The 19,681-nt window shown below is 44.9% G+C and overlaps 5 protein-coding genes across 8 annotated transcripts; 1 reads left to right on the forward strand and 4 right to left on the reverse strand.

Annotated features, from left to right (window-relative positions):
• Positions 1-1,085: 1,085 nt before the first annotated feature.
• si:ch1073-513e17.1 (sialin) lies at positions 1,086-8,658 on the reverse strand. Of its 2 annotated transcripts, none has more exons than XM_017436351.2 (11): positions 8,496-8,658; positions 6,632-6,782; positions 6,050-6,267; positions 5,746-5,979; positions 4,985-5,159; positions 4,787-4,905; positions 4,470-4,631; positions 4,248-4,380; positions 3,482-3,629; positions 2,830-2,920; positions 1,086-2,694 (listed from the first exon to the last, which is right to left on the reverse strand). In XM_017436351.2, the coding sequence occupies exons 2-11, from the start codon at positions 6,717-6,719 to the stop codon at positions 2,527-2,529; spliced, it is 1,536 nt and encodes a 511-aa protein (XP_017291840.1). In that variant the 5' UTR covers positions 6,720-6,782; positions 8,496-8,658; the 3' UTR covers positions 1,086-2,526. The 2 variants fall into 2 exon arrangements, with proteins under 2 accessions (XP_017291840.1, XP_024866379.1); XM_025010611.1 differs by having other exon boundaries at positions 6,632-6,785.
• Positions 8,659-9,276: 618 nt separating this feature from the next.
• LOC108247928 (MYC binding protein) lies at positions 9,277-10,899 on the forward strand. Its single transcript, XM_017436354.3, has 5 exons — positions 9,277-9,436; positions 9,697-9,769; positions 9,845-9,893; positions 10,477-10,606; positions 10,684-10,899. The coding sequence occupies exons 1-5, from the start codon at positions 9,422-9,424 to the stop codon at positions 10,726-10,728; spliced, it is 312 nt and encodes a 103-aa protein (XP_017291843.1). The 5' UTR covers positions 9,277-9,421; the 3' UTR covers positions 10,729-10,899.
• Positions 10,900-11,403: 504 nt separating this feature from the next.
• On the reverse strand, positions 11,404-14,344 carry LOC108247927 (gap junction alpha-9 protein). The gene is made up of 2 exons (XM_017436352.3): positions 14,112-14,344; positions 11,404-13,209 (listed from the first exon to the last, which is right to left on the reverse strand). Exon 2 carries the CDS (start codon positions 13,189-13,191, stop codon positions 11,728-11,730), a length of 1,464 nt encoding a protein of 487 aa, XP_017291841.1. The 5' UTR covers positions 13,192-13,209; positions 14,112-14,344; the 3' UTR covers positions 11,404-11,727.
• Positions 14,345-14,743: 399 nt separating this feature from the next.
• On the reverse strand, positions 14,744-18,118 carry LOC108247905 (serine/arginine-rich splicing factor 10). 3 transcript variants are annotated; one of them, XM_017436318.3, is made up of 6 exons: positions 17,940-18,118; positions 16,967-17,071; positions 16,104-16,207; positions 15,850-16,018; positions 15,716-15,766; positions 14,744-15,543 (listed from the first exon to the last, which is right to left on the reverse strand). In XM_017436318.3, the coding sequence occupies exons 1-6, from the start codon at positions 17,990-17,992 to the stop codon at positions 15,330-15,332; spliced, it is 696 nt and encodes a 231-aa protein (XP_017291807.1). In that variant the 5' UTR covers positions 17,993-18,118; the 3' UTR covers positions 14,744-15,329. The 3 variants fall into 3 exon arrangements, with proteins under 3 accessions (XP_017291807.1, XP_017291805.1, XP_024866382.1); XM_017436316.3 differs by having other exon boundaries at positions 14,744-15,549; positions 17,940-18,117; XM_025010614.2 differs by lacking the exon at positions 16,967-17,071 and adding an exon at positions 16,521-16,799 and having other exon boundaries at positions 14,744-15,549; positions 16,104-16,210; positions 17,940-18,098.
• A 235-nt stretch (positions 18,119-18,353) lies between these two features.
• On the reverse strand, positions 18,354-19,238 carry LOC108247917 (fatty acid-binding protein, liver). Its single transcript, XM_017436335.3, has 4 exons — positions 19,131-19,238; positions 18,894-19,066; positions 18,705-18,794; positions 18,354-18,514 (listed from the first exon to the last, which is right to left on the reverse strand). The coding sequence occupies exons 1-4, from the start codon at positions 19,195-19,197 to the stop codon at positions 18,464-18,466; spliced, it is 381 nt and encodes a 126-aa protein (XP_017291824.1). The 5' UTR covers positions 19,198-19,238; the 3' UTR covers positions 18,354-18,463.
• Positions 19,239-19,681: the final 443 nt, after the last annotated feature.

The raw sequence follows: 19,681 nt of genomic DNA on the forward strand, positions 1-19,681 counted from the left end.
ATGATCGCGTCGGGGAGACGTTATTTGGCGTTGCACCAGTTAGCCGGGGATAACCGTAAACATCCGGGTCCTTCTTCAGAAATCTGATGCAAGTTCCTGCCGGGTAACAGAAACAGACACAACACCCCCCGAGTTTCTGATGAGGTCAGGCTTTCTGAGGATAAACGGATTATCTCTGCTCTCTAACTTCTCCAAACAGCTTTTATTCTTTATTCAAGACTCTCTTTTACCTTTGTGTCAAAAAAATAAGCCACAGAAAGCAGAAGATTATTATTATTCTTTACTCTAAAACAAGAAGGTTTAAATATGTAATGGCTTTCTCCTTCAAATAAAACACCAAGATTACATATATTAATAAATATTAATAAAAATAATATGTAATATTGTTAAGTGTTATTATTTTTCTGTTTCCAATCAAATTTCTTGAATTTTTATTTGACTTGGAAATTTCCAAATTCATGAAAATAAAAAGTCTGAATAAGACAAAATCGACAAAGTGATCAAAAAGACACATTAGTTAATTAAAAACCTAAAGTTCTCCTAAATTTAGCAAAACAAGCACTCTTTATTCAAAAAATATATAGTTGTCTTATCATAGGACAAATCAGATGTAAGTAGATAATTTTATTTCCCTTCAGTTTGATGTTTACTTTTATTTTTTTGGTTGTTTAATATCCAATCTTTTCATTTATTAGTTTTAGTTTGTTTTAGGTTAAATATTTTTATCATCAATCAATAAAACAAGCAGCAGATTGATGCTAAAATGAAAGAAAACATTTTATTTAAATCAGAAAACTAAAAGTTTAATTTTAGTCTCTTTATTCTCATGCGCCCTCTGCTGGTTGATGAGAGGAACTGCGTCCATTCATCCATTCATTCATCCATCCATCCAATCCTGACTTGTTTTAAATCCAGTTTAATATAAATAAAAATACAAGATGTCTTTTAAAAGTAAAAATAGAGAAAATCTGCAGTAGATGTACAGATATAAGAAAAATACTTTTAGAGCAATTTGTTCTTTTTTTTTGTCTCTTTTAGCCCAAAAGATTTGAAATAGTTTAAATAAAACACATGAACAAAGGAAATTAAAATAAAAGTATTTAATAATAAATCCAAACCCGTTTTGTGGAAGTCGTGCTGATCTGCAGCCATTTCTTTCACTTTCAGACGTTTTAAAACACAGAACAGGTAAACACATTTTCCTTTCCATTTACAAACATCACAGCCATACAATCAAAGAGTTATTATTATGAGTCATTTCACATAAAGAGATTTTTATAAAATAGAAATTAAGACTGTTGTGACAGAAAAATCAACAAAAGGCACAAAGTGAACCTCGAAACGAAAGTAAAAACCTGAAAAAGTCTTTTTTAATGTCTAAAAGCTGCAGGATTCTGCTGCAGCTTTTAGACATTTGGTGTTTTAAGAGAAGTGAAAAGTGCTTCATTTAGTCCAGTTTTCCTGTAAACACAAACAACTCGATGAGTTTAACTTCCTGTCTGTGAAGTTTTGGTTCAAGGCTAAAAAAAACCCAAAACTGAATCTACTGTTTGTTCAAATAAAGATCAAAATAAGAAACTAAAGAAAAAGAAGAAGCTCCTGTTGATTAATTTCTCTGAGCTCAGCCTGAAGTTTTATCTTTAAAGTTTTCATTAAAAGAAGCAGAATTAACATTTAAATCTGACTTATTTTCAGCTAATTTAACTCCAACATGATGCTGATTCAAACTGACTCTTCAGCTTTGAATCTGTTTATGAATTTATCCAGAAAAGATCAGAATCCAAACAAAAATAATATTTTTTTTTTTACCAAATTCTCAGCAGAGGGAAGATGAAACACATCAGGTAATGTTAACATGAAGTGAAATTAACCAGAAATAACTGCTGAGAATTAATTATTCACCACAGATGAATCAGAGAATAATCAATAAAAACCTTATTTATGTTTGATTTATGAGTTTTATGATCGGAGCTCAATGCTTCAGAAGATTTTCTGTAACAATCTAACATTTAAGCTCCTCACAACAATGTTGCCTTTGAGGATTTTGTGCAGAAAAAGCATCGAATGGCTCCTTAAACGGTCAGATTTTATAAAAGTAACAGCAGATAAAAAGCAGAACCGTCGTTAAAGTGCTCGTTTTAACTTCTGTTGAGTAAACACAAACAAAACCGACCCAATGACCTAAACCAACAAACAAACAACAAACAAACACGTCCTGATTCCTGAACACAGCGTGAAGGCAGCTTGATCAAACTAAAGACCCGTAATAACGTTTTTTAAATCTCAAACGGAGAGAGATCGCTTTGAAGAGGAGAAAAAGGCAGAATCTCAATCATTTGATCGTTTTTCTGATTCTAAAACTCGTCGGGGATTCAGAGCTTTCTGCTCCTGATCCAGTCCTGCTGTCGTCGCTTCTCGTCGTTCCAGCGACAGAAACGTTCCTCTTCGCTCGTCATGAATCTGGGTTGAGTCCAGCGGCGGTGGTGAAGCGTTTGAGCCGCTGCCCTCCACCCGCTCGCCCGTTTGTTACCGCGTGGCGGTTCTGGCCCTCGTTCTCTCCGGTTCCGCCCTGTTCTCCTCCGTGTTGGCCCACGGCTGGATCCTCCCGCTGCCGAACACCGTGTAGAAGACGGCGCCGCCGACGTTGATCCCCGCCGCGACCCAGAACACCGTCCTCCACCCGTCCAAGGAGCGCTGCCGACCAGAGAAGAGCGAGACTTTTAACCAGCTGTGACTAATTCAGGACATTCTGGGATGAAAACATCAATTAGGACGGTAAAACAACCACATGAGGGGCGTGAGAACCAACAGATTTCCTGTCAGACTCACGTCTTCGGTGAAATGTCCCGTAACGATGGGCGCCATGATCCCTGGGATCGTCCCGAACGTGTTGGTGATTCCCAGGAGGAATCCTGCGTACCTGCCGGGAAAAACCAACGACTCAAAGATCAACAACGGGCAGGAATCCTGAGCGCCGCGGGGACACGACTCATTTCATCTGTTTGAGTTTTAGTTCAGGTTCCTGTGTTGACTTTAATGTGAAGGTTCAATCATGGATGGATCATTTAATTTAAATACCAGCTGAGAATGAAGCTGCAGATTTTCAGCAGCAGAGGTCAGACTTTCACCTCTCATCCAATTAAAAGTCTGCAGCTTTAAAAGGAAGAAAAGAAACTTTATTTTTATTGATTAAAACTTTGAGTTCCTCATAAACTGATGAAGATCTATAATAGAAATAAACAGAGGCTGTCTGTTAGCAAAATATCTCATGAACTGACAGCCAGCTGACGTTAGGAAACACAAATTCAGTCAGTTTTACAGATACTGAGCTGGTAGTAGCTGAGAGTCGTCTTTAAAACCCCCTCTGAGCTCCAACAGACGATGTTGGTCCAAACATCTTAAACTCAGAGACTGAAGCATCTTTTTTAACTCGACAGGTAAAAAGACGGGCGTGGCGTGGCGACTCGGCGTTTAAACCCACCGAGGGGCGATGTCGATCTGGTTGATGAAGACTCCGGCGGAGCTGATGCCTCCAGAGCTGGTGGAGAGGGTGAGGAAGGTGACGATGAGGGCGTGGTCGCAGCCGACATAGCTGACGAGAACGAGGAAGAGCGCCGGCAGCAGGAGGCCTGCGGAGACGAGTCACGGCAAAAAGAAAACCTGAGCTGAGAGGAAACAGCTAAAACTCAGAGAAGAAGAGAAATTCTGTCAAAAGCTAAAAGCAGAAAAAAGATCAAAGAAACAACATTACTTTGAATTATCAGCAGTTTGCTGAACGGATCTGAAGAGATTTAATGAAGTTTGAAGGGGAGCAGCCGAACGCTGAACAGCTAAAACAGCTCAAAGTCTGCAGAAGTAGCTCGCAGCTAAAAACAGGAAACAGTTTGGATTCAGGGTCACTGAACTCGTCTCACATCAGAATCTGTCCGAGAAAAACAATTATTTACTGATTATTATTCCCTGAGAGACGCTTCGCTCCTCAGCTCAGGGCGGCAGGAAGAGGTCACCTGACCTGTGGGGGTGGGGTCACCTGACCTGTGAGGGTGTGGGGTCACCTGACCTGTGGGGGTGGGGTCACCTGACCTGTGGGGGTGGGGTCACCTGACCTGTGAGGGTGGGGTCACCTGACCTGTGAAGGTGTGGTCACCTGACCTGTGAGGGTGTGGGGGGGTCACCTGACCTGTGGGGGTGTGGGGGGGTCACCTGACCTGTGAAGGTCACCTGACCTGAGGGTGGGGTCACCTGACCTGTGAAGGTGAAGGCCTTCCGCACGGTGGTGGTGCTGAACACCTTCCTCTCCATCAGGAAGTCGGCGGCGACGCCCGCCAGCAGTGACATAAGCAGGTTCCCGAGGTACGGCAGGGCGGACAGGAAGCCGTTCTTTGATTCGTAAAAAACAGAAATAAAGTTTTCAAACAAACTGAAGCTGATGTTCCTGCTGAAACTGAGAGGATTTAAAGAAGTCGGACCGACTGCAGGTCGAAGTGCAGGACGTCGTTCATGTAGGTGGGAAGCGAGGTGAGCAGGGTGTAGAAGGTCCAGTTGGAGCACATCTGGGTGAAGATGATGGCCCACAGCGGGACGGACAGAACCATGGAGAGCAGCGGCAGCGACCAGCCGTGACCCGTGCCCTGAGGAAGCAAAGAGGAAGTTTTTATCTTTAAACAATAAACCCCGCCCCCTGAGGAACCGAGACGGGAGAAAGATCAGAAGCAGAAGTGAAAACAGGAAGTAAACCAATTTAAAACTCCTGATCAAAGCTGGTATTTTATTTTGAAAGTTTCACCTGAGCGCCGATGGAGGTAACGATGTAATCTCTCTCCTCTTCGCTGATTCGACGATGAGTGTGTGGGTCATCGGACACGAACGCGAACCAGAAGATGGACCAGAGGCAGCCGGCGCCCCCTGCAGGACGGAGGACGGGACGGGTCAGAGACGGCAGCGAGTCACGACTACACCGATCTGCTGCCCTCCTGACACTGACCGCAGAGGTAGAAGACCGCCGGCCAGCCCAGCTTCTCGCAGATGAAGCCCGTGAGCGGCAGGGCCACGAAGGCGCCGAAGCTGCCCCCGGAGCCCGACAGCGTCATGAGGCGGGAGCGCTCCAGGGGCGGGGCCCAGCGGGTCCACATCGCCATCATGGACGGGTACGTCACACCCTGGGAAAAAAATCATTTCAACAAGAAAACCCTGATGAAAACAACGATTGATCACATGACACAAAGGAGCGCTCTGATTGGCTGAAAACAGCTGTGGTAGCAGCTGAGAGTCGCTCCCAACGTGCACGCTGAGGGACTCTGTTAGCAAAATATCTCATAAACATTTCAGGGAACAATGATCAGGCGTATGTCTATAACTGACTAACCTTTACAGTCCACCCAATTCAAGATGGCCGCCACAGCTAATCAACATTTGTCAATACAAAGGCTTTGATTCAGTAAACTTTACAGATATGGAGTAACGGTTGGAGGCAGCTGAGAGTTGTTATCATCACATGAGATGGCTCTTATTTTGAAGGATTGAACAACATGGCCCCCTCGACATCCTGTTTGATGATCTGAGTGTGAAACCCTGGAGGCGGCGGGTGATAAGCATTCAGTCATGAAAGTTAATTTTAAACTCTGTGGGCCCAACAGGTCGAGGTGGCGGCCCGCACACGGCCCGGGAGCCACCAGTTGCTGACCTGTGAGATAAAAGCTGTAAAATATTCCAACATTTCCTTAAAGCGACGCGACGTCAGCGTACCTCCCCGAAGCCCTCCAGCGCCCGCAGAGCGAACAGCCAGCGGGACCCCCAGCCAGCAGCCAGGGGGGTGAGGAGGGTGAGGGCCGCTGTGCCCAGCACACCCACGCCCAGGAACCGGCTCCCCCCGTAGTGACCGGCCAGGTACCCCCCCGGGATCTGCGTGCACAGGTACCCGAAGAAGAAGGCCCCCAGCAGCCAGCCCTGGGTCTCTGAGTCCCACGGGTACTGGGGGGTCTGAGGGGAGAGGGGGGAGGAGTCAGGAGGCAGGAAACACGAAAACAAACCATGTCTGAGCGGCGTTTACCCCGTCCGGCTGCTGCGGGGCCCCGCTGCTGTTCCCCGAGCCCGCCGGCAGCGGGCAGGCGGGGGCCGCCGACGTGTTCCGGTCCACCGACGGGTCCGTGGCGTTCACCATGGCAACCATGGCGACGCTCAGGTTGACCCGCAGGCCGTAGACCACGGAGAAGCCGAGGAACATGAGGAGGGCGAGGTTGAGTCGCGCCGAGCAGCACTGAGGAGGAACTGCAGGGGGCGACACTCAGAGTCAGGGTGGGGTTCTTCTTCTTCTTCTTCTTCTTCGCTCACAAACTCATTCAGTTAAAGAAACGAATCATCCAGAGAAAAAAGGAGGTTTTAAAACAAAACCTTCAGTTAAACAAAGTAAATAAATCCTGAAAAATCAGCTGATTAATCCAAACTGCAGCCATCAGAACAAAAATACACAACTCAGCTTTTTATTTCTTGTTTTTCTTCTAAATAAATGTCCAGATTATTGTGAGTCTCTAACTCAGCTGAGTTTATTTCATGTGATCTGATGGAGGGCAGCTAAACTTTAACCGTAAAGAGTTAAATAACACAAAGAGGCAGGAAACACGAGGAAACTGACCGCGGCCATCCTGGAGGAGCGCCTTGCTGTCGGCGCTCTCGTCCGGAGCCTCGGCGTTGATGGAGAACGACCCGTTGGGCTGCGGCATGGCGGGCGTCTGAGCCGGGGAGGAAGTCAGCTGACTGTCAGCGAGTCATGGTGTTCAGGAAATCTGCTGAGTCATGAAAACAGACACGTAAACAATGACCCGGCAGAAAGTCACATGAGCCGAACTCATGACGGCGAGCTGCTGCTGGTTGGCGTTTTACAACTTCCTGTTTCTGAGGACAGAAGTTCCTGCTGCTCTGATGAAGAGGAGGAAGCTGAGAGGGATGAAGGTCGGGTTATTTCAGAAACATCTTCATCTGTTTTTATTCTGAATTAAATCTGCAAACAAAACGTTTCACTGCCATAAAAACAGACTTTTATCAAAACTTCCCGTCGTCTAAAAAACAACTTTTCTCTTTTTTTACTTTTAGTTTGTGCTGCTACTTTTAGCTGTTAGTTAGCATGTTGCCAGGTTTGAATTTCAGCTGCTGACGAACTGTTTGAAGTCATTTATTCTTTAATTAAACCCGTTAACGAGCTTCAGCAGCTCCAAGCTGCTGAAACCGTTAATTACCCGCAGCTCAGTGGAGGCTTCCTGTAATCGACTCGTTTCCTCATTTCTCCGCCTTCCAGATTAACTGGAAGTGTCACGTTTGACGAGAAGGCAGCGAGCCGCTCGGCGGTGGGATTTTCAGCTTCAGAAAGTAAAACGTCTTTCCTGTCATCTGGTGTCAGACTGACCCGGACCTCCATCCTGGAGCAGAACCTCTCAGAACCACCTGAAGAGACGCTTTCAGATAAATTCATTTATATTTTTAAATAGAACCAAGTTTAGGCTGAAACCAGGAGGCCCAGCGTCGATTTAAGAGTTTTATTTATGATTATTTCAGGTAAATAAGTAATGTTTCCTTATTAAAATACATGCAGATCTCTGTACATACTTCTGTTAATACTACTACTGATAATACTGATACTACTACTGATAAGCATCATGCTTTTAGCCAGTGTTGCTACGTTCAGCTTCTCAGCCTGCATTTCTGATCTGATGGAGAAAATGTTTTTAGATTCGTCTCCTTTTCCTTCAAATTATTAAACTTTTATTAAACATTTCGCTCCAAGCTGAGATAAATGCTGAAATAAAGACTGAATTCTTCCTGTTTTTACGTGAAAAATACCAGTTATAATCATCACATTACCAAGGAACATTTCTTTAATTAAGTATAAGAAGCTGATAGCTGTTCTCATCCTAAATCCAATAAAATATTCAGTTTCTGTCTGCTTCGTGTGGATCAAGATAATAGATGATTTATCTGTTTTAGAGGCAACAAAATGAACCACAGAGGTTAGAAAAGTTAACTAAAGGTTAATCTTTAAAGGAAAAGTCAGATTATCAGCTCTGATACTGAATGTCAGGAACTGAAAATAAACGAGAACTAATCAATATTTTAAAATAAATTAAAGTCCCACTAGGACCAGTTGTTTTTACTTTACAACAGTTTGTTTTAACAAAGCTACATAAAAGCACACAGCATTTAAACTCAATAAACCTGTGAAACACTAATTTTAAATCATTTTATTACTTCATAACCGGATCACTAAAAGCCATCAGAATATTCTCAAATGTCTTTATAGCTTCTTGGTCATCATGTCTGTTTAAAGACGTCCCGATGCTCTTTTAAGCTTGTACAATAAAATTTTATGTAAATATTACAGATAATTAGTGAAAATTAAAAAAACAGAAACTACTTTTAAAGACTAACCTCCCAACACAAACCACAGCGACTACAGCTCACTGATAAACAACAGTTCTCAGGAATATGCCTTTAAAACATCTTACCTGTTCAGTGAGTCAAGACAAAATCCCCTCAGAAAAGTTCGCTGTAGAAAAACACACATCAGGGTTTTCCCGGCAGAACAACAACAGCTTCGCTTACTGCTGTTTTCCAGGACAATGAAAGAGTCACGCGAGCCGCGGAAGTCGCATAAATATATGGATAAGCCACTGAACTTCCTCCTGTGAGTACCCCGCAGATGTTCTATAGATCAGCGCGTGTCAGGCTCCGCCTTCTGACGTAACGCCGGTTTGAGCGGTTGCAAAATAAAAGCACAAATCAAACAAATACATAAACTTCACTAGTTAAGCTTGAACATTAAGACATATTTAAATATAAGTTTACTCCCGCTTTCCGTGTACGTCATTTTAACAAACTTGCATGGCAAATAAGTTAACTGTAATCGGAAAAACTAACATTTCTGACATTACTGACCCGGCTCCTGCCAGAAAATCGTCACGATTTTAGGATTTATTTATTTAAGGAAGAATTATTGGTTTTAATCACTATGTGTAATAGATACCAACAAACTGCATGTAATAATAAAAAATTCGGCTTGCCTAAAATTTCAAACGTTTGAACGGCGTTTATAATATTTTTTGTTTTTATTCTTCCCAAAGCACCGAACTTTACCAGCTAACACATAAAGGTAACTTTAAAGCTAGTCTTTAAAACAATACAAATAACGGAGTATCTTTATTTTTTTCCACTTTAGTGTTTAGTTAGGTCAGTTAGGTTTTTCCGTGTTTCTATTTATTTAATGTTTTCTTTGGGGAAAACACATCACTTCCGCTTTTGCTCGTTACTATGGCAACAGACCACCTGTTTGTAGACGGAAGTGAGCGCACAACCGGCTGCTTTTCGTATGAGTTTTAAAAACCCGTCACATATAATTCATTAAACCGTTAATCACACCACTATAACTGCCTTCATGGCCAACTACAGAGTGAGTATTACCGAACGCAGTTATCGTGTTTACTTTGGACAGTTTCCGGTTTGTTTATGTTTGATTTGACGCTAAGTTAGCATGAGCTAACCAGTTAGCATCATGCGCATTCTGACAGTGAACGCATCACAAACTCTGAGCTCTGTTCAGTGGCGTCGTTTCAAAGGTTAAACTTGTTTTCTTCCGGTTTGTGATGCGTAGTAGTGGCTATTTGACTAGTGGATGAAATAAAATCTAACTTGTTGGTGACTGTGTTTTAGGCCTCCGAATCGAAGCGAGAGCAGTTTAGAAGATATCTTGAGAGATCCGGAGTTCTCGACACTTTAACAAGCGGTGGGTGAAAATTAATTTACACATCAGTTACTGTGACACAGATGCATTTATGTAATATATGTTTCTGTTCTGCAGTTTTAGTGGCACTTTATGAAGAGCAGGATAAACCCAACAATGCACTTGAGTATCCTTTTCTCATTCATGCATATTAATAATACAAAAGTGTTTAATTTTTAATATTTAAGGGCATTTTAGATCCATGCACCTTAAAACAAAGGAAATATTTGTTTTAAGAAGGAGTTTATGGTCGATTCAGTGACTGCAAGGAGCCCAAACCATCAGCCCTCCACCGCCGTGCTGACAGCTGGGAGGAGCTGTTTGCTGCAGTGCATTCTGGGTAAACATCTGTCCTCTGGTCCGGTTCCGGTCCAGAAGTTTTCTGGTTCTTTCAGATGAACCTAAGTCGAGCTGCCATGTTGTTTTTAGAGAGAAGAGGCTTTAACCTTTGACCTTTAACCTTTAACCTGCTAACTGAAGCCAGATTGATGGGCAGCAGCAGCTGCTTCTCTGAGGTCATTGCTGATGTCTTTCCGCCCTGGTGTTGTGCTAACACACACCTGGAGCTCCAGAGCAGCAGAACCTCCTGAGGATCCGTCCATCAGCTGATCCCTGAGGAAGCAGTGGCTTCTCATCTTCTCACTCTGGTTCTGTGTTTAGTTCAGTAAATAAATGTTAAACCGACGCCTGGACCTTAACCAGCGCCTCAGCTACATAAAGCTCCACCTCGGCGGGTCGGGTCAGGACCCCGCAGACGCCGAGGCGCTCCGCCTGGAGCTGGCCGACCTGCAGCAGAAGTGCACGCTGCTCATGGAGGAGAACAAAGAGCTGAGGAACAGGGTGAGCTGCTGCGGGTCCGAGTTCCTCAGCGTTGTCCCTCTGAAACGTCTAACTTCCTGTCTCGTCTCGTCCCCCAGCTGCTGCAGTACGAGCCGGCGCCTGACGAGGGAGCCGCGGCGTAGCAGCCTGATGGAGAGGCTTTTTAGGGTAAAACATAAGAAATAAAAGCTGTTAAACACTGGTCTTTGTTTTGTACAGAATGTAAATGTTCAGTGGAGACAGAATCGCTGCTGCTTTTTGTTTTATAACAAACAGCTTGGGGTTATAAATAAAAGTTGTTTTTTTCCACATCAGTCACTTGCTTCATTTAAATGTTATCTTTTTTCAAATTACATCTAATTTTATCAATCTGATATCATCTGTAAGACAAAGCATCAAGTAGAAAAATAATAACGTTAAACCTTAAAATACCCGTTTGATTTAAATTAAAGTTAACTGCTGAAGTGAAAGGTTCTGTTCGTCCAACAACACGACTGAACAACACTTCAGATCGATGATCGGGTTTTTCATTCCTCTTTATTTTAACGAATCATTAAACATCAACCTGGATTCAGAAACCGAGTCGTGTTTTTAGTCCCTTTGATGAAAAAATGACAGAATATTTATGGAGTTAAAGTCTGATTTCTACAGAAATCTACAAAGATGTGTTTGTATCTACAGAACTGTGCAAAGTGTCGACACGTCAGAAGCCTTTTCATACCTGAATGAGTCAGAGGTCAGGGGTCAGGGGATTTAAACACAAAGTTTCAGTTTGAGCGACCAGTGAGCCGCGATTTTATTTCTTTAAAATCCTGTTTTGTTTAGTTTTTTTCATGAGCACAATCTGTCCCAGGCTGTGGACGTTATTCTATCATTTCTACCCAGAATGCACCTGCTTTGGTTCTGACCACAACCCCCCAATTCACGTTCTCCTCCTGGAGACAGGAAATCCCCACGTCTGACGTGCTGCAGCTCGGTGGTCAAAGTTCTCGTTTCAGTCGAAATGTTGAGACTTTCTGGATCCTCGCAGACGCTGTTCACCAACAGTCGCAGCCCACTGAGAGGTCAAAGGTCAAAGTGAGGTGGTCTAACAGACAAAAAGATTCCTGTGAACAGCCTCAGGAAACTGAGTGAGAAATGTTTTATATCTGAAGGTCGGTGGGAGCTCGTCTGCTGCTGCCGCTGCTCGCCGCCGACACTCTTCGGTTTGGAGACGAGGTGGTGGGACTGTTGCTCTCTCGGCTGTGTCGGGACATGGAGCTCAGCTCCCCCACCGAGTCCGGGCTCTGGGACCGGCTCGGCCTCTTGGTGTCCGACTTGGAGAGCGCCCTGGCCCTGGGGCCGGCGCAGCTGCTGCGGAGCTTCATGCTGCCGGCCCCGTGGTACGAGTCCCCGCTGTCCGAGCAGTTCCCCTCCACCACCGTGGAGCAGTTCCAGGGAGGGCTGAGCCTCCGGGACTTCCTGCCGGAAGCTGACAGCGTGGAGCAGGTGGAGGTGTCCGCCACGGGCAGGGTGGGGTAGTCCTCGGGTTCGTCCTGCTTGTCCACGGGAGGCGAGCGTGTCTCACTGCTGGTGTTGTTGGAGTTGCTGTTCTGCTCCGTGGGGCTCGGCCCCCTCTCCTTGACGTCCTTGTGTCCGTCTGGCTTCCCTCCAGGGTCTCCTTGGATGGGGACGAAGGCAGAGGAGGCACTGAGGAGGGGGTAGTTGGGCCCGTTGCCCTGCTTCTCCAGCAGTAAGGTGTATCCGCTGGGGGCCGTGGGGATCGTCGTCTTACGCCCTACAGATGTTCCAACGCAGACCTGATGCACAACCGAGTTCTTCTTTGACTTGCTGACGTAGTAATCATCGAGGTCGTCCTTCAGGTGGGGGTAGTAGTCCAGGATGCCCTTCTTGATCTTCTTGAAGCTCAGGTGCATGATCTCCAGCAGGCTGAGGAACAGGGAGATGCAGGCGATGACCTGCATGAACATCATGAAAATGGTCTTCTCTGTGGGCCTGGAGACGAAGCAGTCCACCAAGTTGGGACACGGCTCCCGGTCGCACTTGTACAGCGTGTTGAGGCGGTGTCCGTAGAGGACGTACTGACCCATCATGAAGCTGACCTCCACCACTGAGCGGGTGACGATGTGAGCCACGTAGGTGCAGAGCAGCGAGCCCCTGAGCGGCGCCTTGTTCAGCTTCCCCTGCTCCAGCTGCCTCATTTCCTTCTCGATCCTCCTCTTCACCTCCACCATCTCAGCATCCACCGCCTCCAGCTCCCGCCGCAGGGCCACCTTCTTGCAGTGGCGCTCCTTCTCCAGGGCGCGCAGCTGGTAGATGGCGTGGCCCATGTACACCAGGGAGGGCGAGGACACAAAGATCACCTGCAGCACCCAGTAGCGGATGAGGGAGATGGGGAAGGCCTGGTCGTAGCAGACGTTACGGCAGCCGGGCTGCTCCGTGTTGCAGATGAAGTCCGACTGCTCGTCGTTCCAGACGTCCTCCGCCGCCACGCCGAGAACCAGCATCCGGAAGATGAACAGGATGGTCAGCCAGATCTTACCGACCATGGTGGAGTGGATATGCACCTCCTCCAAGATCCCCCCGAGGAAGTTCCAGTCTCCCATTTTGTCACGTCAGCAGATCTGATGACAGAAACAAAGAAAGTTCTGATTCAATGTTTGGGTGACAATAAATCAATTCAGTTTATTCAACTAAATCACTACAGAAATTACAGTTTAACTCAAACCAGATTATTTCAGTTTGATACTTTCATTAAACTCATAAAAACGTAATTCAGCCACAATGGCTTAAAGTTTGAATTCCAGTTAAAAAATCAGTTGGAATGACCCTTTAAAGCCAGGATTATAGATTATAATTTAACATTCAATAAAACTGCTGTGGGCGGGGCCTAAAGCTCACTGATTGATGTAAAATAAAAACTTTATTTCCTATTTAGAGCAGAAAAATCTGATGATCCCGTTTTTATGTAGGTTTAAAAATAAACTTCACTTCCAGTTTTAAAGAGAAATCTGAGCTCAGATTCAATAGAAGTCGATGAGAGTTTGGGTGTGTGACCTTTGACCCCTGACCCCTGAGAGGAAACCGTCAGTCCTCCAGCAGAGAGAAGACAGAAATATGTTTAAACTGGAGAATAAAGTCTAAAAAACTAAATCCCACTGAAGTTTAAGGGGAAGAATTTAATTTATGTCAAATAATATAAAGTTACAAAAAGTCTGTTTCCTAATTGAGTCGAACTGTTTCATGTTTTCTGAAGCTGCAGAATTCATCTACATCAATGTTTATTATCACTGCATAAATCTTCAGGTTTATTGACATAAATGATGGTTTCTATAAAAGCAAAAAGTTTGATTCTTGTGTAAAAAATAAACATTAAATCAGTTCTTTGAGTATTTAATGAAAACATTTCCGTCTTGATTTTAACGGCATGAAAGTTTGTTTTATATAAACTTCCTGCAGTCAGATTTAAATTTAAATATTTAAAACAAACAGAGAAATTAAATCTGTCAGACTTTATTTAACTCACCTCCATGTTGGATATGAAGGAAATAAACCCCGACAACGACGATGATGATGATGACGATGACCGCAGACCTACAAACACGTTGCCAACATCCCGCCTGCCTCTCGGACCCGAACAGAACCGACTGAACCGGGTCGGCTCCAGCTGATCAGGACTTATTGGCAGTGGGGCGGGGGGTGAAGTGATCGATGTTCTGTCCTCACAGAGAAATGTGCTGCGAACCGTTGAACCCAGAGGACCTGAATCGGTCGGGTCGGGTCGGGTCGGGTCAGAAGTCCTGCTGAGGATTATAATCTCCTCTCAGGTGGATCATCATCATAATCTGACGCCCAGCAGGAAGGATCTGCCTTCAGGAGAAACTGGAGCCTGAGAGCTTCGGCTGATGGAAGAGAAAAGTTAAATAATCTGACGGAGGGACGGACGGAGGGACGCTCGCTCGCTCGCAGGGAAACGTGTCGCTGTTTGCTTCTCCATCACGGATCAATGAGACACGTCCGATTTCACGCTCCGCTGCTCCGGCTGGGATTTTAATTTCAGGGTTTCCTCCCGGCTGCTGTTCCATTAACAGGAAATCGAACCAACGGGCTGGACCGGTTCCACCTCAGACCCGCTCACAAACTGAAGCCACACGCCGAGTCGTTTTACTGAATGTTACAGATTTATTACTGAAAAGAAAACGGTTCTTCCTACTGAATAAAACATGCAAAAACAAAACAAGTTCCACGTAAACGAGGACAGAAACCATCCGGTCCTCCTCAGAACCGCTCTGTGGAGTCACCTTCCAAAGTAAAATAAAAACAGCACAGAAACAGTCGTTTACAGGTAACACTTTTACAGATCACCGCCGGCTTCTTCCCCTCAGTTCCTGACAGAACTGCTGCCATCCCAGACAGGAGCGCTCCACGTCAGAGTCGATCTCAGCAGCGTCACCGAGGAAATCATTAAATCTGGTCACATAAACACCTGATTGATTCATCATTCTTCTTCAAATACTGAAGGTTTTGTTTTAGCAAAAAGGAGCAGAGTTGGAACCCAAACGGATCTGTAACTGTACGGATAAAAGAACATCTTGGTGGCTTCCACTGGACAGTTTGGTACTCCTACTGGGGGGAAAATTACTGAAACATTTTTATAAAACCAAAACAAGCAGCAGCGTTGTTCTGCAAACGGAGCCACATTCAGGTCAAACAGGTTCTGACGCCTCCTCAGGTCCGGTTCTCCTTAGCGGCCTCCGGACTTGCGTCCGGCCCAGGAGCGGGAGCGAGAACGGGAGCGGGATCTGGACATGGAGCGGGACTTGGAGTGGGAGGGGGACTGCGCCCGCCGCGGTTCTTCCTCGGGGTAGTGTGAGGCTGACGGGTTGAGTTTCTCCTGAGGAGACGCAGATCTGGAGCGAGACCTGGACCTCCTCCTGGACTCTCTGTGGGGCCTCTGCCTGTACCTGAGAACAGGAACCAATCAGATCGCTGCAGAGCCAAACGTTTTAAATTAATCTGAATTAAATAAAGCGACTTTAATTCAGAACTCAGTTAAAGCAGAACCGGACGGCAGAACTAATCGTCTTTAATTGATGTGAAATAATCGCGGTTTAGCTGAATAAGTCCCACCTGTCGTCCTCGCGGCTCCGGCTTCTCCTTGCATACATCCGACCTCGAGATCTGCAGACAGAAACCAAAGACTTGTTTCCTTTTTCCTCTGCTAGGATTAAAAACCTGAAAGCTCCGGACAGGAAGAGACTTACTCCCGAGGACTCTCCGACCGCCTGCGCCGCCGATCGTAGGACGGGCTGCGGGATCTGTACCTGTCGTAGCTGCGGCTGCGAGATCGCCGCCGCCAGCTGTCAGGGTAGTCGTCGTAGCGGGACGATCGGCCCGGAGAACGCCTCTCCTTGGACTTCATCTGGTTGGGAGCTGCCGTGGAGAAAACATGGAGGCAGTCAGAACGAACAAGTCCAAAGAGGAAAACGTTAAATGAAACGTTACGTGCAACACGTACTCTTTCGGTCTCCCTGGGCGAACTGGATCTCGATCTGCCGACCGCAAACCCACTTCCTGTCCAGGCTGTGAAGAGCATCTTCTGCGTCGCGGACATCTTCAAACATGCTGCGTGGTTAAGGTTTTTTTTTTGTTCTTTGTTGGACAGGCCACACAAATCCCAGTAAAATGTTTACAAAGCTACACTCAGTGAAAACAACACGAACAGAAGCTCAGCGGATTCTTTCAGAGGTGAAAGATGAAGCAAACGTTTGAAACACAACAACCAACCGTCTGAGGAATCAGGACAAGAAGAGATAAACAGATCAAACATTAATTTAATTATTCCCACCAGAATTAAAATTAAAGCTGATTTTTGGTGTCGTGTCAGATTTGTGGATTTGTCTTGGGAGGATACAAAATAATTCAGACTCGTTACCTTTGCTTGACTTTGAACTTCATCTTGATCTTTACACTCTTTAACCGACTCCCAGAGAGACTTGGCTTTCTCCTCTTAAACCTTTTCTTTTCCCCATTCTTTGCCGCCATTTCCAAGCTTTGCCTCGGTTCTCTTTTCCTCTTCATGCTTTACTTTCTCTTTTCAACCTTTTCCCTCCCTCTGATCCTGCAGGTCTGTGTCACTTGTCTTTACAGCTACTCTACACGGGTCTTTGTAACTCTTTGTTGCCGCTTCCACAACTGGACGCTTTTACAATTTCTGAAGCAATAACAGAAAAATATGGATGTTAAGATATTCAGTCAAATTAACAGCAAAAAAAAAAGTTTTCTTATTTTAAAAAACAAAGCAGATCTTTCTCTGCTGAAAGGAAACGACAGTGACGTGTTAGCGTAGACAGAATTCAAACAGTTCATTGGAAAGGATATTGAATGTATGCAAATCCTCTTGGCTGACGTGTATAGAAGTCAAGTGGGATGTAGACATCTACTATCGGCCCATAGCGGCCAAACTCACGCCGCAAATCCTCAGGCCTGAACACCGTAAATACAAGTGTGACTCAACTGAGCAGCAGGGCTTTTTGTCCCGACATCATTTACTACAAACAGCAGCTGGAAGAGCAGCTGCCGTAAAACAAACACATCATTTCACTTCTTACCTGCTGAATAAACAATCTGCTTAAAGCATCAAGTTCAGAAATAAAGTAATTTAAGCAAAAACAGTCATTAGGAGATTTTAACTTCTGTTAGCAACAGTATCTAAATACTCAGCAGCAGAGGATTGTGGGTAATGTAGTACACAGACTTATTCTTTAAGAAAAAACTGGAAATAAGTGAGTAAAATTAAATCAGCAGCGTTAAAATTAAATCTGAAAAACAATACAATTAACCTGTTATCAAACATTTCAGAGGTAGAAACCAAATGTTAAGATATTTATTTTATTAGAAATGTAAACCAACCACGCGGATATTTGAATTGAGCCCCATTTTAATGCACTAGACTACTAGTTTTACCCTTCTAGTTAACTCATAACGGTTAACTATCAGAACCTTAACCTGGATCAGTTCCATGGCGTTTAGTAGCGTTTAAGTGCTACATTTAACACATTTTAGACCAAATTTACCTGAAAACATCAAAACAATCAACGAGCGTGAGTTGTGTTATCGTGTTAGAGTAATTATGAATGAAGGGACTTAGAAAAAGGGGCAACAGAGAGGATAAAATAGTAAATTTGATCGGTTAAGGCTAACTGTAGCCACAGGTTGGAGGTAAAAACGGCTCTGGTTTTGTTTTTGTTTTTGAGCACGCGGCCTCTTCGCGCAGGAGGAGGCTAACGTTAGCTGCTAAGCTAACACGGCCGTTAGCACGGCCTTATCGGTGTTTATGGTTCCGAGGACTCACCTGGACTCATCGGAGATGTTCCTGACAAACAGAGACGTGTTCTGAGGCCTCATGTATCCGATCAGGCGCTTACACTAACTCGACAGAAAGACAAAAAAATGCAAAAATCTGTCTCGGACCGAAACCTGCCGGAGAAAAACACACTGCGCATGCGCACTTTCAAAGCGCCTTCTGTGTCTTCTTCGGGTACGAGAGGAACTGCAGCTCCACAGCGCCCCCACACGGTCCCCAAGTGAAATAATCAAATAAAATACAAATAGAATGATTTTTTTACCCTATTTTGCAATGTAACAGACTATTTTAGCCAAAGTTTGATTTATTAAGCATTTCATCTGATAAAGTTTGTACAAAACATCGCTTCATTTCCCTAAAATGTCCTAAATATGTTGTTTAGTTATTTAAACAAAAAACTTAATCGTTTCATTTGATCCAGTATATTTGTTTATTGAGTATTTCAGGATAAATATCATCTAAATCATTTTCTGTGTTTCCAAGGCAACAGGTCAGAGGAGTCCTGGTTCTGATCAGACCCGTTTGCTTCTGCTGATGAAGGTTACAGAACCAGCAGTGGTCGTCTGAAGGAGCAGAGAGAGAAAATGGATGATTCACTGATTCACACCAAAACGAGGAGAAGAAGCTGCTGAGAGAAGAAGCTGCTGACAGAAGAAGCTGCTGAGAGAAGAAGCTACAGAGAAGAAGCTGCTGAGAGAAGAAGCTGACAGAAGAAGCTGACAGAAGAAGCTGCTGACAGAAGAAGCTGCTGACCTCGATCATTTCGTCGCCTCGGATCTCTCGGACTGACGTAAACTTGTCGGTCTCAGAAATCAGCTTCCCGTCCTCCTCCCTGATGGTGCACTGGCCAGAGAACAGGATGAAAACCCACCTTTAAGCACTCAGAACCTGCAGATTCTCCTTTATTACCTCAGATTAAGCAGAGAAGAAAAACTCGATTACCTTCAGCTTCCTGCCGTCCATGTAGGAGATTTCTGCCTCTTTCCCGACGGTGAAGGAGTTGACCCTGCTGAAGAAGGGAGTCTTCATCGTGAAGGTGAAGTCCTTCCCGCTCTGCTCGATCACGATCACCGGCTTCACTTCTTTACGCATCTTCACAATCATCTCAGGAGCTCCTGCGAGTTATTTAGTTTTACACACAGAGACACGATGGATTGTCAGGTTTGTTCATGTTCTTACCGAGGACTTTGAGAAACTCTTCCAGGTTCTCCTCAGAATAAACCTTCCAGGTTCCAGTGAAGTCCATGTCTGCTGCTGGTTGGCAGGTCGGGGACTTGAACTCCCTGTTATGAGTTGATGGGATTTCCATGGAGAAGCAAGCTTTCCGTTCCCCTCCAACACATCATTACCGCCCCTCATTAGTCAGGAGCTTTTTCTGCTTCATTTAAACGTAGGTGGAAAAAAACCTGAAAACACCTGAGAGTTCAACAAAAACAGGACCGGGTTTAGGTCCAAACAGGACCGGGTTTAGAGTCCAAACATTACCGGGTTTAGGTCCAAACAGGACCGGGTTTAGATCCAAACAGGACTGGGTTTAGAGTCCAAATAGGACCGGGTTTAGGTCCAAACAGGACTGGGTTTAGAGTCCAAATAGGACCGGGTTTAGGTCCAAACAGGACCGGGTTTAGAGTCCAAACATTACCGGGTTTAGAGTCCAAACAGGACCGGGTTTAGATCCAAACATTACCGGGTTTAGGTCCAAACAGGACCGGGTTTAGATCCAAACAGGA

The sequence above is a fragment of the Kryptolebias marmoratus genome, linkage group LG5 (genome assembly GCF_001649575.2).
Source record: "Kryptolebias marmoratus isolate JLee-2015 linkage group LG5, ASM164957v2, whole genome shotgun sequence".
NCBI lineage: Eukaryota > Metazoa > Chordata > Actinopteri > Cyprinodontiformes > Rivulidae > Kryptolebias > Kryptolebias marmoratus.